The sequence below is a fragment of the Chanos chanos genome, chromosome 3, assembly GCF_902362185.1.
Source record: "Chanos chanos chromosome 3, fChaCha1.1, whole genome shotgun sequence".
NCBI classification, from domain to species: domain Eukaryota; kingdom Metazoa; phylum Chordata; class Actinopteri; order Gonorynchiformes; family Chanidae; genus Chanos; species Chanos chanos.
The window spans coordinates 58,378,465-58,391,937 of NC_044497.1; the positions used below are offsets into that span (position 1 = coordinate 58,378,465).

At 41.7% G+C, this 13,473-nt stretch overlaps 2 protein-coding genes across 2 annotated transcripts in view; one reads left to right on the forward strand and one right to left on the reverse strand.

Annotated features, from left to right (window-relative positions):
* The window catches only part of myo18b (myosin XVIIIB), a 48,751-nt gene extending 40,438 nt beyond the window's left edge, over positions 1–8,313 (forward strand). The window contains exons 39-42 of the mRNA XM_030769488.1: positions 635–768; positions 1,131–1,169; positions 6,770–6,943; positions 7,395–8,313. Coding sequence (XP_030625348.1) covers positions 635–768; positions 1,131–1,169; positions 6,770–6,943; positions 7,395–8,313 — 1,266 coding nt within the window. The remainder of the gene's footprint in view (positions 1–634; positions 769–1,130; positions 1,170–6,769; positions 6,944–7,394) is intronic.
* A 1,117-nt stretch (positions 8,314–9,430) lies between these two features.
* Positions 9,431–12,351, reverse strand: npm2b (nucleophosmin/nucleoplasmin, 2b). The gene is made up of 8 exons (XM_030768136.1): positions 12,300–12,351; positions 12,080–12,162; positions 11,892–12,011; positions 11,723–11,816; positions 11,123–11,244; positions 9,812–9,840; positions 9,570–9,606; positions 9,431–9,472 (listed from the first exon to the last, which is right to left on the reverse strand). Exons 1-8 carry the CDS (start codon positions 12,349–12,351, stop codon positions 9,431–9,433), a joined length of 579 nt encoding a protein of 192 aa, XP_030623996.1.
* Between the last annotated feature and the right edge of the window lie 1,122 nt (positions 12,352–13,473).

The following is a 13,473-nucleotide window of genomic DNA, read 5'->3' on the forward strand; positions in this document are numbered from 1 at the left end:
TCTCCTGTTTTTGCTCCTGTTTTTCTCCTGTTTTTGCTCCTGTTATTACTCCTGTTTTTGCTCCTGTTTTTGCTCCTGTTTTTTCTCCTGTTTTTCTCCTGTTATTGCTCCCGTTTTTGCTCCTGTTTTTGCTCCTGTTTTTTCTCCTGTTTTTCTCCTGTTTTTTCTCCTGTTTTTCTCCTGTTATTGCTCCCGTTTTTGCTCCTGTTTTTGCTCCTGTTTTTTCTCCTGTTTTTCTCCTGTTTTTGCTCCTGTTATTGCTCCCGTTTTTGCTCCTGTTTTTGCTCCTGTTTTTTTCTCCTGTTTTCGCTCCTGTTTTTGCTCCTGTTTTTTCTCCTGTTTTTGCTCCTGTTTTTGCTCCTGTTACTATTACTTTGGACACGGCCAGTCTTCAACGGAGAGAAATATTATTCTGCTCCATTTTGTCTAAAGTCTTCCCGAAGATTCCCTGGTTTTTGTTTTGACTTATTTAGGATTTCATGCTGTCTTTTGTTTGGCTGAATGCTGTTTATTTATTTAGGATTTCATGCTGTCTTTTGTTTGGCTGAATGCTGTTTGCCCAATCAGTGAAGAGCTGAGAGGCCATTTGGCTGCGTCTTGTTGTGTCATTTCCTCTCTCCTTGTCTCCGTCTAGGAGATGCAGGTGGAGGAGCTTACTGCAGTCAGGCAGACATTACAAGCCGACCTGGAGACATCAATCCGGCGAATCGTTGATCTTCAGGCTGCCCTGGAGGAGGTGGAGTCCAGCGATGAGAGTGACAGTGAGAGGTAACATGTGCGCGCGTGAGTGGGCGTGCGTGCGTGCGTGTTTAAATATATATTATTAATGGTATATACATGCCAGAGTCTCTCATGGGATTTGTTTAACACACAAGTGAGACATGTTCCTCAAAGACTGAATTTTTGAATTGCTTTTACCATTGTGTCATTTGGTGTAGCTACATTGTGCTGTGCCTAGTGTAGACATTACTTGTCCTATCACAACACTGACTACACTTTTGAGAAATGAAACTCACTCTGCCTTAATGGGAACCACTGTGACGGGCACAGGGCAGCCTGCCACGATCAAACATACAGACTCAGATCATTTCCTGACCTGGCCTCTCACTCTCTCTCCCCTCTTCACACAGTGTTCAGACAGCTGTGGAGTCCTTTAGAAAAAGAGACGTGTAAGCACCTCCTCCTTTAACCTGCTCAATGTGTGTGCACCTCCTCTTCTCCGTGTGAGAATGAGAGAACAGGTGTGGAGGAATGAAATACAGTTTAACAGTATTTCACCCTCTGTCCTTTTAGCTGCAACAAGTTCCATTTAAACATCAGCTTGCACATTAATATCCATTTGCACATTAATATCCATTCATATATGAAATGGAACATGTGTTAGCTCCTTCTTTTTTCAGTTTGAACCTGAAAAATGTGCGATTGTCAAGCTGCTTCTCACACATGACCGCATCAGCAAATCTGAGTTCACACGATACCCCCATTAAGCTGGAATCATTCCCAGGCCGTGAGAGCGACTGAGCGGGGAATGTTGATGCTCGGTTGTGAATGGCTTTGCATGCTCTCCAGTGCTCTTTAATCTGTGTACTGTGGAAATGACTGCGCGCATGCTAACAGCTCAGTCAGACGGCACATGCAAACACGCTCACATCCTGCTGGTCCACGGTGTTGAACGCATGAAGATGTTCTCTCTGTAGAGGATCTGCTCCAGTACCAGTCATCTCTTCACCAGAGTGGGACAGGACCGCTGGTTTGATAGTAATAATAACACTTTATTTGTATAGCACTTTTCATACAAGGAATGCAGCTCAAAGTGCTTTTACATTTCAGCATATGACAAAAGAAAAAATAAAATAGTAATAAACAGACCACACAATAAAAAACAAAGATAAACCACACAACCCAAAGGGAATAAAACAGTCAGGATCATCTCAGTTACAGAATAAAACAGTCAGGATCATCTAAAGTAAAGAATAAAACAGTCAGGATCATCTCAGTTAAAGAATAAAACAGTCAGGATCATCTAAAGTAAAGAATAAAACAGTCAGGATCATCTCAGTTACAGAATAAAACAGTCAGGATCATCTCAGTTACAGAATAAAAGAGTCAGGATCATCTAAAGTAAAGAATAAAACAGTCAGGATCATCTCAGTTAAAGGATAAAACAGTCAGGATCATCTCAGTTACAGAATAAAACAGTCAGGATCATCTAAAGTAAAGAATAAAACAGTCAGGATCATCTCAGTTACAGAATAAAACAGGATCATCTCTGTTAAAGAATAAAACAGTCAGGATCATCTCAGTTACAGAATAAAACAGTCAGGATCATCTCAGTTACAGAATAAAACAGGATCATCTCAGTTACAGAATAAAACAGTCAGGATCATCTCAGTTACAGGATAAAACAGTCAGGATCATCTCAGTTACAGAATAAAACAGTCAGGATCATCTAAAGTAAAGAATAAAACAGTCAGGATCATCTAAAGTAAAGAATAAAACAGACAGGATCATCTCAGTTACAGAATAAAACAGTCAGGATCATCTCAGTTAAAGAATAAAACAGTCAGGATCATCTCAGTTACAGAATAAAACAGTCAGGATCATCTAAAGTAAAGAATAAAACAGTCAGGATCATCTAAAGTAAAGAATAAAACAGTCAGGATCATCTCAGTTACAGAATAAAACAGTCAGGATCATCTAAAGTAAAGAATAAAACAGTCAGGATCATCTCAGTTACAGAATAAAACAGGATCATCTCAGTTACAGAATAAAACAGTCAGGATCATCTCAGTTAAAGAATAAAACAGTCAGGATCATCTCAGTTACAGAATAAAACAGTCAGGATCATCTAAAGTAAAGAATAAAACAGTCAGGATCATCTAAAGTAAAGAATAAAACAGTCAGGATCATCTCAGTTACAGAATAAAACAGTCAGGATCATCTAAAGTAAAGAATAAAACAGTCAGGATCATCTCAGTTAAAGGATAAAACAGTCAGGATCATCTCAGTTACAGAATAAAACAGTCAGGATCATCTAAAGTAAAGAATAAAACAGTCAGGATCATCTCAGTTACAGAATAAAACAGTCAGGATCATCTCAGTTACAGAATAAAACAGGATCATCTCAGTTACAGAATAAAACAGTCAGGATCATCTCAGTTACAGGATAAAACAGTCAGGATCATCTCAGTTACAGAATAAAACAGTCAGGATCATCTAAAGTAAAGAATAAAACAGACAGGATCATCTCAGTTACAGAATAAAACAGTCAGGATCATCTCAGTTAAAGAATAAAACAGTCAGGATCATCTCAGTTACAGAATAAAACAGTCAGGATCATCTCAGTTACAGAATAAAACAGTCAGGATCATCTAAAGTAAAGAATAAAACAGTCAGGATCATCTCAGTTACAGAATAAAACAGTCAGGATCATCTAAAGTAAAGAATAAAACAGTCAGGATCATCTCAGTTACAGAATAAAACAGGATCATCTCAGTTACAGAATAAAACAGTCAGGATCATCTCAGTTAAAGAATAAAACAGTCAGGATCATCTCAGTTACAGAATAAAACAGTCAGGATCATCTAAAGTAAAGAATAAAACAGTCAGGATCATCTAAAGTAAAGAATAAAACAGTCAGGATCATCTCAGTTACAGAATAAAACAGTCAGGATCATCTAAAGTAAAGAATAAAACAGTCAGGATCATCTCAGTTAAAGGATAAAACAGTCAGGATCATCTCAGTTACAGAATAAAACAGTCAGGATCATCTAAAGTAAAGAATAAAACAGTCAGGATCATCTCAGTTACAGAATAAAACAGTCAGGATCATCTCAGTTACAGAATAAAACAGGATCATCTCAGTTACAGAATGAAACAGTCAGGATCATCTCAGTTACAGAATAAAACAGTCAGGATCATCTCAGTTACAGAATAAAACAGTCAGGATCATCTAAAGTAAAGAATAAAACAGTCAGGATCATCTAAAGTAAAGAATAAAACAGTCAGGATCATCTCAGTTACAGAATAAAACAGTCAGGATCATCTAAAGTAAAGAATAAAACAGTCAGGATCATCTAAAGTAAAGAATAAAACAGTCAGGATCATCTCAGTTACAGAATAAAACAGTCAGGATCATCTCAGTTACAGAATAAAACAGTCAGGATCATCTCAGTTACAGAATAAAACAGGATCATCTCAGTTACAGAATGAAACAGTCAGGATCATCTCAGTTACAGAATAAAACAGTCAGGATCATCTCAGTTACAGAATAAAACAGTCAGGATCATCTAAAGTAAAGAATAAAACAGTCAGGATCATCTCAGTTACAGAATAAAACAGTCAGGATCATCTAAAGTAAAGAATAAAACAGTCAGGATCATCTCAGTTACAGAATAAAACAGTCAGGATCATCTCAGTTAAAGGATAAAACAGTCAGGATCATCTCAGTTACAGAATAAAACAGTCAGGATCATCTCAGTTACAGAATAAAACAGTCAGGATCATCTCAGTTACAGAGTAAAACAGTCAGGATCATCTCAGTTACAGAATAAAACAGTCAGGATCATCTAAAGTAAAGAATAAAACAGTTTAATAAAAATAATTAAAAGAATGGATAAAATAAATCAAAACCAATAAACAAAAATTGAGAGAGATAATTGCTAATACTACACTAGACTGAAAAGGTATATTTTTAGTTGCTGTTTAAGACTGTCCACGGAGCCTGCCTCTCTAATATTGTTTGGTAGGGTGTTCCACAGTTTAGGTGCAGAGTGGATGAAGGGATGTTTCAGAGAGCTGCTTAGAGAAGACCCAAGGGCTCCTGAAGGGACAGAGAGCAACAGAGAACTGGTGATGTAAGAGGGTGCTAAACCATTAAGAGCTTTGTATACTAGTAGAGGGACTTTAAAATCAATTCTAAAAGATACAGAGAGCCAATGCAGTGCGGCTAAAACAGGAGTAATATGCTCTCTCTTCTTTGTTTTCATTAAAAGTCTAGCAGCAGAGTTCTGATTAGCAGTAGATTCTCAGTTGACTTTTTTGGAAGACCAGTGAAAAGAGCATTGCAGTTGTCCAGTCTACTGGAAATAAAAACATGAATGAGCTTCTCAGTGTCCTGTTGAGTTAAAAATGGGCGTAACTCTGGTACTCACACACACTCACTCACTCACTTACACACTCACTCACACACTCACTCACAAACACACACTCACTCACTCACTCACACACTCACTCACACACACACACACTCACTTACACACTCACTTACACACTCTGGCAATATATCTTAGGTAGAAGAAAGCTGTTGCTTATGTGGGATATGAAACTTAAATCTGAGTCTAAAATTACGCCCAGACTTGTCAGTTCGAGTTTTTGATGACCTAAGTGTCCTAGCCTGGTGGAAAGTGCATCTCTTTTGGCTGGGGGGGGGGCGTGCATTGCCCTCCGATGTACAATTTAAGTGTACATCGCTTTTGGTTCTTGTCGTTAAACATGTAAGGCTGATGGTTGACAAAGCAACGTGAAACTGCATCTGTACTTAACCGCCGCAATAGCCAGCCAGTCTTTCATAAGACAAATAGCTGCTAGCATAATAACAGTGGCAAGATGACCGTATTTCTTTCCATTCGAGTTTTGGTGGTGTTACACTTTTCTTAAGGTCTTTTGGATGTACTTTTTCAAGTATCTCGCTCATGAAGGGCAAGTTGGATGCAGGCCTGTAATTACTTAGCACATTATAGTCTAGATTTGGTTTCTTCAATAGCAGTTTCATAACCGCAGTTTTAAATGCATTGGGGAATATACCAGTCCCAAGAAATGTGTTAAATATTTTTAGAACAGTTATGGAGACACTATTAAAGATATTTTTAAGAATTTAGTGGGGACAGGGTCAAGGCAGTTGACGGTTCACTCTGTCCTACAATCTTACAGAGGTCTGCTTCAGTGATGCTACTAAAGTTCCTCATACTTGCCGGCCTATCACAGGGCAGATCATATGGGTTTCTGGGGTTCCTAACAATACCATCACTTGTTATTTTGTTGTTGAAGAATTGTGCAAATTCTTCATATTTTGAGGCAGAAGCTCGGCTAAGAATGTCAGAGGCCGGAGTGGGATTTAATAATGTGTTGATCGTTGAGAACCGTACCCTAGAGCTGGACCCTCAGGACTGTGGGAGCTGTATGGGAACTAGTGGATTCGAAGACTTGACTGTGCCGTATGTCAGCCAGCTTAGCTCACTGTGTTTAGCATCCCAGAAGCTTATCTGTCTCACTCTTCATAATATCAGTGCTCCACCAACAGGGCCACAAGGCTAATTAACTCATGGTCCAGCAGGCCAACACACGCTGCCGTGCTGTATTAGGGAGAAACGTCTGTAATGCCCCCTCCGGGCGGAGGCTCTGCTCTTCCCTTCCCCACATGGGTCTTTAAGACCTGTGTGGACAGCCAGACACCTACCGCACAGGACATGCAGACCTCACAGAGGAAGGGTTTTTCTCCAAGCATACACCAAAATGACTTTTTCATCCAATCAGAGACATGCCTTGTTCGGCCAATCAGAGAGATGTCTTATTCCATGCCATTCATGGTACTTGCATTGTTATGTTCACATGCATTAAGTTTGGGCTGAAACAACAATCTTAGAGTGCAGCTCTCCAGGTGGAGAGTTTACCACATAAACATAAAAATGGGAGACGAATGTTTTGATGTGATTGGAATCCATGTGCAAGGGAGGTACTGTGGAATAAAATCTTACTGCTTTAATTTCAGTGACAGCGTGTCCAGTGTGGGCTCTCTAGGCACAGAGGATGTTGGTGAGGGAATCCGTAACTGGCTGGGCGTCCCAAGGGGGGGTCGTGGTAGCTCTTCCTATGTTGGGAGCACCACAGGAAGTCTGGTTGGCCGCCAGTCTGTGACAGACACCATGAGCACCTATAGCTTCAGGTGAGATCCTAACATCACCACAGAACATCATCATTATTAATCTTCACAGTAACACAGATACACTTACACTCACTCACACACACACACACATCTCTTTATCTCTAACACACAGACTGCAGTGTGTTACTTAAACTATGTCAGACCACTGAGAGTAAGAGATATCAGATGGTGATGATGCTGTGTTTGGACTCATTGTTTTGATTCATTATGTTGTCTGTCATTTATGCACTGATAGGTTCCTCTGTCTGAAATCAAACTTAATTTCCATAAAACTGCAGCAGTGCAGGAGTATTTTTATAGCATCTGAGGACAAAGTCAGTTTGGCCAGCAGCTGCTTCATCCATGACTGAGTTACAGTTCTTTGATCAAAACTGGATTTGATTTCTTTGAGAGGCTGAAACAGACTTAATGTTCCTAAGTATAAAGATGATGATCTGGGCTCACATCACAGGTCCTGTTCTCAAGAGCTGGAGGAGGATGTGGCCGAGCGTTCGGGGGCTCTGGGGAGGACGTCCTCGTCCTCTGCGCTGTCTGAGCTGCTGGAGGGCCTGCGGAGGAAGCGGGCGGGCTGGGAGCGAGGTGGAGAGACGGGCGAGGGCAGCGCCGTGTCTCTGCCCATCTACCAGACCACTGGGGCCTCCACCCTACGACGCAGAGCCTCCGCCCTTTCTCTGGGAGTCGAGGAGGGTCCGGAAGAGCCCAGGCCGGGTATCCTAAAACCCCCGAGCCCCAGACTGCCCCGCGCCTCCAGTCTCCGATCCCTGTCCGAGGCGGGTCCGGGTTCCTCAACAACTGCCGCAGCTAGCGCTGGAAAGATGACCCGTTTCAGCTCCTGTGACTCCCTCACCTCCGTATCCTCCTCCGCCAGCCCACGCCACCACATTTCCAACCCCTCCATCCCAGAGGAGAGCGAGGAGGAGCACAGCACAAAGACCACAGCCATCGCCTGCCAGCCAATACGCCGCCGGCTCCTCGGGGGTCTGGTTGCAGAGGGAGGAGAGTCACAGTTGGGAGGAGAACCTCTTGTATTTCAGAACCGTCGTCTCCTTGGAAACCAAGAAGTGGACCAGGGGAGGGGGGAAACAGGGGACGTCAATTCAGATATTCTTCCAGCCATTCGCCGAGCACAATCTACCAGTAGCCTGTCAGGCAACGGCTCTCTCAGAGGGGGCACCCGGCGGGCACTTAGCGTGCACTTTGGCGAGCTGCCACCTTCCAGAGCATCACGCAGAGAGTCTGACACAGACTCATCAAGCTCGGGGGGATCTCAGCGCCGTGGGCCTCAGGGAGAGAGGCTGGAGGCAGAGGGCAGCGAGGGAGATGTCAACTCTGTAATGAAAAAGTACCTGAGGAAAGCAGAGGTTGACTGAGTCACTGAAGGAGGTGAGACTCATCCCACAGCACACTGTACTCATAACAGGGTAAATAGCATTCTTTAAGGAACAAGACGTCTGTTGGCAATACAACCAGATGTTTTTGCTCAGAGGACTTTTGTCATAGTGATAATTGTTTCTTTTTTCCTTTTTCCTGGTCATTCCAGCAGGAGACACAACTGAAGAAGAATTCTTCACCCCATGCCTGGAGTTGGAAGCACACGCTGGAGATTTATGTTAACACTCTTTGTACAAATAATAAAATATTATTTGAGAGACATTGTGTTCACTGTTGAATTCAGAACAGTGAAAGTCCTTGCCTGTGCTAATGAGGAGTAGGAAATTAATCTAGGCTCCTCAGACTGTGACATCTGGCCATCGCATCATGACAGGCACTAACAGAAGACCCTCACCCCTGACAGAACACACCCCTTTACAGAGCGCATGACCCTCACCCCTGGCTTAAAGTGGCACACTGCTACTGTTCAAGAGTTTAAGAACAGACAGAGCTATGGACAAATCTCCTTTGAGATTTGAATGTTAGCAGATGATCCAGTTTTAAGTGGAGATGTGGTTTTGAGTGGCAGTATCTTGAGGTTTATAAATGTAACTCAACCCAGGACTGGCATTATTAAGGAAAACCAGCAGGAGCAGACATTCACTATAACTGTGTTTACACAGAGTGATTCAATTCAAATGGTTTCATTTCACACAGTGGAGAACGCACCTTCTGCGTCACCAGGGGCAACCCCACAGAATTTTATGTCCATGTTTGTGTGTGTAGTTGGAGCCAGAGCAAACTAATGATTGTTTAGCATGAGCCAATTCACATGCAACAGGATGACTAAAGCAAACAAGTGTACACAAGAGCTTTATTAATAAACCTTGGATATAGCAGCAATTCAATATAAAACTGCAACTCCGAGACATGTTTTTCCCCTGGAGTATTAGGCTACACAAACTCGTCCATTTCCAAGGTGACTGCCTCTCCTTTTCCCCCCCCACACCTGTGAAAAGGACAAATTCACTTCACTCACACTAATATTCACCCAGAAATGTAGGCCACAGTAAAACAAACTCAGTCAGTCATACCCTGAGGGGAGGACACGCCCGATTACACCTTTTGGACTAATGGCTTTCTGCCTCTTCCTTTTCCCTTTAAAATAGTCAAATCTGTTAGAATGGATTTTCAACTTTACAAAATTGAAAGGAAAAAAAAAAAAAAAAAAAAAAAGTTGTTTTGAATTCCGCACCTTTTTAGGTGGATTATTTTCACCTTCCGACACGGGTCTGAATTGGGAGAAATAAAGCAGATATTATTACAATGCTCCAGCGACTCCACACGGACCAATAGCCTTTCCACACAACTCCACACGGACCAATAGCAACTACACATGGACCAACAGCTTCTCCACACGTCCTACAAGTGGTGAATGCATCACTTCTGGAGGTCTACATGTTCTCCAGCATTTCAGCTAAACACCCAAGCACTTACTCATCATCTGCTTTCTCTGGCTTCTTTCTCTGAAAAACACAAAATGTCCAAGTATAATTCACCGATCTGAAATCTGTAACAAAATCACTAAGACATGGGCTGCATCCACATAGTCAAAATTAGGTCCTGTGTCCTTCCCTAACCACTTTCCTTAACCTCGATGGAAAACGTCGCGAGGTCAAGGAACGATGGGAAGGAGAATTCATAAGGACTTGGGAAGAAAACCGCGGTGCTGAGAGAATCCGACTGCACTTACACTAAGCGAGGTGGGTCTGCCGTGGGAAAAGCGAAGATGGTTTACTAAAAGTGCATCTTAGATACTTTGCTCCATGCGCTCTTACCATGTTTCATGCTGGCTATATTAACGTGGACAACCTAGTAAAAAATATTACTTCATTACCAAGGTTGGAATTGAAATTAAAAAAGGAATATAGGCTACCAGTCACAAAAGTGAAATGATTAATTGCTCACTCACCTTCCTGTTCTGTCATTTATCGATATGAATAGTTGATTGTATGAAGATAATTGTCAAATTTATGGGAGGTAGGTAGGCATAACATGTTAGGCCTACAAACCTACTACTGTACATATTTAGTTTCAAACGTGTTGAATTAAAACCATCACCTGGCTATAAGCGTCTCATATCCCTTGTCGGTCATGTTGATCTGAGCCATTTTCAGAAAATAGAATTGAATTAGTTTTGCAATTACTTAGACGTGTACTTCAGTACTAAGACTTTTAATCAGAAATAGTTAGATTCTTAGTAAATTATTTAAGTTCATATTTTGAATTTTAACTTTTGTACTAAGAATTCAAGTAAGAATGCATGAGCACCAGGCGGTTTGCAGGAGCAGCCCTTTTATAGCCAGAAATCGTTAGAAACTTCTCTTCTGGAGAGCATATACATTTTTTCACCGACACCATCACTGTCATGTTACTTTTATTTTTTGATTTTACTTGTATAGGATCAGCAAAATCACTAAATAAGAAAACTTCAGCCAGAAAATGTCACGTCAAGGATATGCTAGACATACTCTCCTTTGGTAAAGGATGGTCCAGTGTACCCTATGTTAAAGGAGATAGGAAAGGAAGCACCTTTCCTTAGCATTTAGAGAATTCGACCAGCTCTTATCACGGCTGCCACTTGGATAATTTCACTCAGTTAGGAACCTTCCTAAGCACAAAAAAAAAAAAAAAAAAAAAAAAAAAAAGACTATTTGGATGCACCCAAGGAGTCATCTTACAACAGTAAGTCACACTGAATACAGCATAAATAACACACACAAAGCATCACAGCCGTTTTGGCCTTACTTTAACTGCGCCACCATTCTTGGCTACTTTTTTCACAGGTGATTCTTCAATATCCTCTTCCTCCTCCTCCTCTTCATCATCCATCTCCTCATCACCCTCTTCATCAGAATAGTCTTCCTCCACTGCTTGGACCACATGTGCATAAAAAGGTTTAGAGTACCATCCCTTCTGCAAAAGCTGAGAAATACTCAAACCATTTTTCCCCATTGAAGAGCAGGTTACCTCAGAATCTCAGTGGGGATAACATTTAATAGCTATAATCCTCCAATAGGCAGCTACATCAACGGAGGAGCAAGCAAGGACTCGCTGGTCATCACACTCGTTGTAAGGGTACATAAGCTAAACACGCTGGTTATTAGGGCACATACAGCAGGCGAACAGCCCGATCGGTGTCCCTCAGAGGACGTTAAACACGTCGTAATGAAACATTGCAATAGAACGTATTCAGTTGAATATGCATCCAAGATCATCATACATGTACTCAAGGTCCGGTTATTCTCCTGGTTTCAGTAATGCGCGAGTTAGCCTTATTTTCTTAGTTTGTCGATGAAACAGTTATTGACCACTTCTCATTTAGAAGGGTTGGCCTTTTCAACTTACAAGCAACGTGTTCAGCTCCAATAAATACAGGCCCAGAGCCAACTTTTAGTCTGAACGTCACCGGAGGATGCAGATCTAAACCACACAGGTTAACCTGTTAGAAATGGACAGAGAACAGGCAATCAAAGCGCTTAAAGTTTCGGTGATTTATATCCTTGCATAAACTTACCGTGGGCATTGACTTCGCATGCAGGGTGGCGATGGGAATGGCCTTTCCATTTTCTTTGCCTTCACCCGTAATCAGCTCCACTATATTAAACTCATCTTTGGCAGTATGACCGAGACACATCTTGGAAAAAAAAAAAAAAAAAGTTTCGAAACTCGCAGTTTGGTTCAATATAATTAAAAGAAACTCACCGTTCTCAGTGCCAGCTGATGTTGAAGGTTGGTATCATCCGCCTTAAAGGCCTCTTCTTTGTTTGTGTCGTTGAGCTCACATCCTCAACAGAATCGGATTACGTTTCATTAAAACATTAGTGTTTGGTGTAATCAAATCCCTAAAATCTCTAATCCCTAAGAATAAAACGCGGTATTTTTTATTCACACAAAACAATTGGACAGTGTTAACAAACCCTACCCCAGAGCGTGGACAGTGGTTTCTCTGTTTTGTTTACTTCGCTGACAGACATGATCTTGGCCCGTCCTGAAATATGTTCAAAGTGGTTAAATTCCTGCGATGACACTAATCGCGTAACGAGATGATATCGACCAAAAGCAGAACACTGAACTGCAGACGTTGCGCTTACCAAAAATAACTTATTTTCATGGAAAACCCAAAACAACAACAGAAAGGCCCGCCTTCCTCCCAGGGACGATGCTTTAATATGTTGTCAGCCATTAACACAGGTGAAAACAATTAAAGTTTGAGTGCTTAGGGTTAAACGGTGACGGGTCTCATGTGTCTGCTCACTCACGAGATGTGTGGCAACGTTAGCCAGCATGGACGTAGGCTGGCGTTGCGTCACTTAATCAGAAGGTTTGCGCAGTCTGCGGCTTTTCCTCATGTTTCATTGGAAGTATGAAAAAATCAGCATAAGCGATTGATAAAATGAGTTTATTCTGTCTCGCGAAAGGGCTCAGATCAAAAAGCATAGAAGTGAGCGCTAACGGATGGATATGATTTGTGTTTACATTTACGCTTTGTGATAGGCTACTGTTTTTGTTTTGTTTTTTTAACCGTTCAAGTAGCTGATATTACTTTCTAAATGTCTTAGTGTGAGAAGTGAGTTAAAGTATGTAAAAACGTGTGTACATGAGTGCTTGTGTGGCGGACGGCTGTGTGATGTATAATTAATATCGTTCTCAGGGTTCACAGGGCCGCTGGATTACAGCGGAGAGAATGAGCCATGTCTGTGACGGAGTCTCCCCATGGTACCGCAGCCACTCGCGCTCTGCCATCAAAGGTTAGACGCTTCAGAATGAAAAGTAGGGGACGATGTGGGGATGGTGGGAGTTCAGAGGAACTAAAGAGGCATAAAGGGGTAGTCTCGTGTCTGGAGGCTTGGGTGGTAGGAGGATGGAGAGAGGGCGAAAGAAAGGGAATTTTACATGTTCAATATTATTTTACTTATTATAGCCACCTGATGATATTTAGTTTGATTCATTCAGTGTTTGATGTAAGACTCACCTGTAGACTTATCATAAAGACCAAGTTCTGCTCTCGACTGAATTTATCTGCACAACCAGCACAAACTGACCTTCAGCTCCAAAAATGGATCCTTCCATGGCTTCCTCTGTACACAGTGCATGGG

Bases quoted from the DNA above. Each gene is read 5' to 3' on its own strand.
- npm2b (XM_030768136.1), bottom strand. From the start codon at position 12,351: ATGTCTGTCAGCGAAGTAAACAAAACAGAGAAACCACTGTCCACGCTC. The intron at 12,163-12,299 runs GTAGGGTTTGTT...GATTCTGTTGAG, and splicing joins ACCACTGTCCACGCTCTGGG to GATGTGAGCTCAACGACACA. The intron at 12,012-12,079 runs GTGAGTTTCTTT...TTTTTTTCCAAG, and splicing joins ATCAGCTGGCACTGAGAACG to ATGTGTCTCGGTCATACTGC.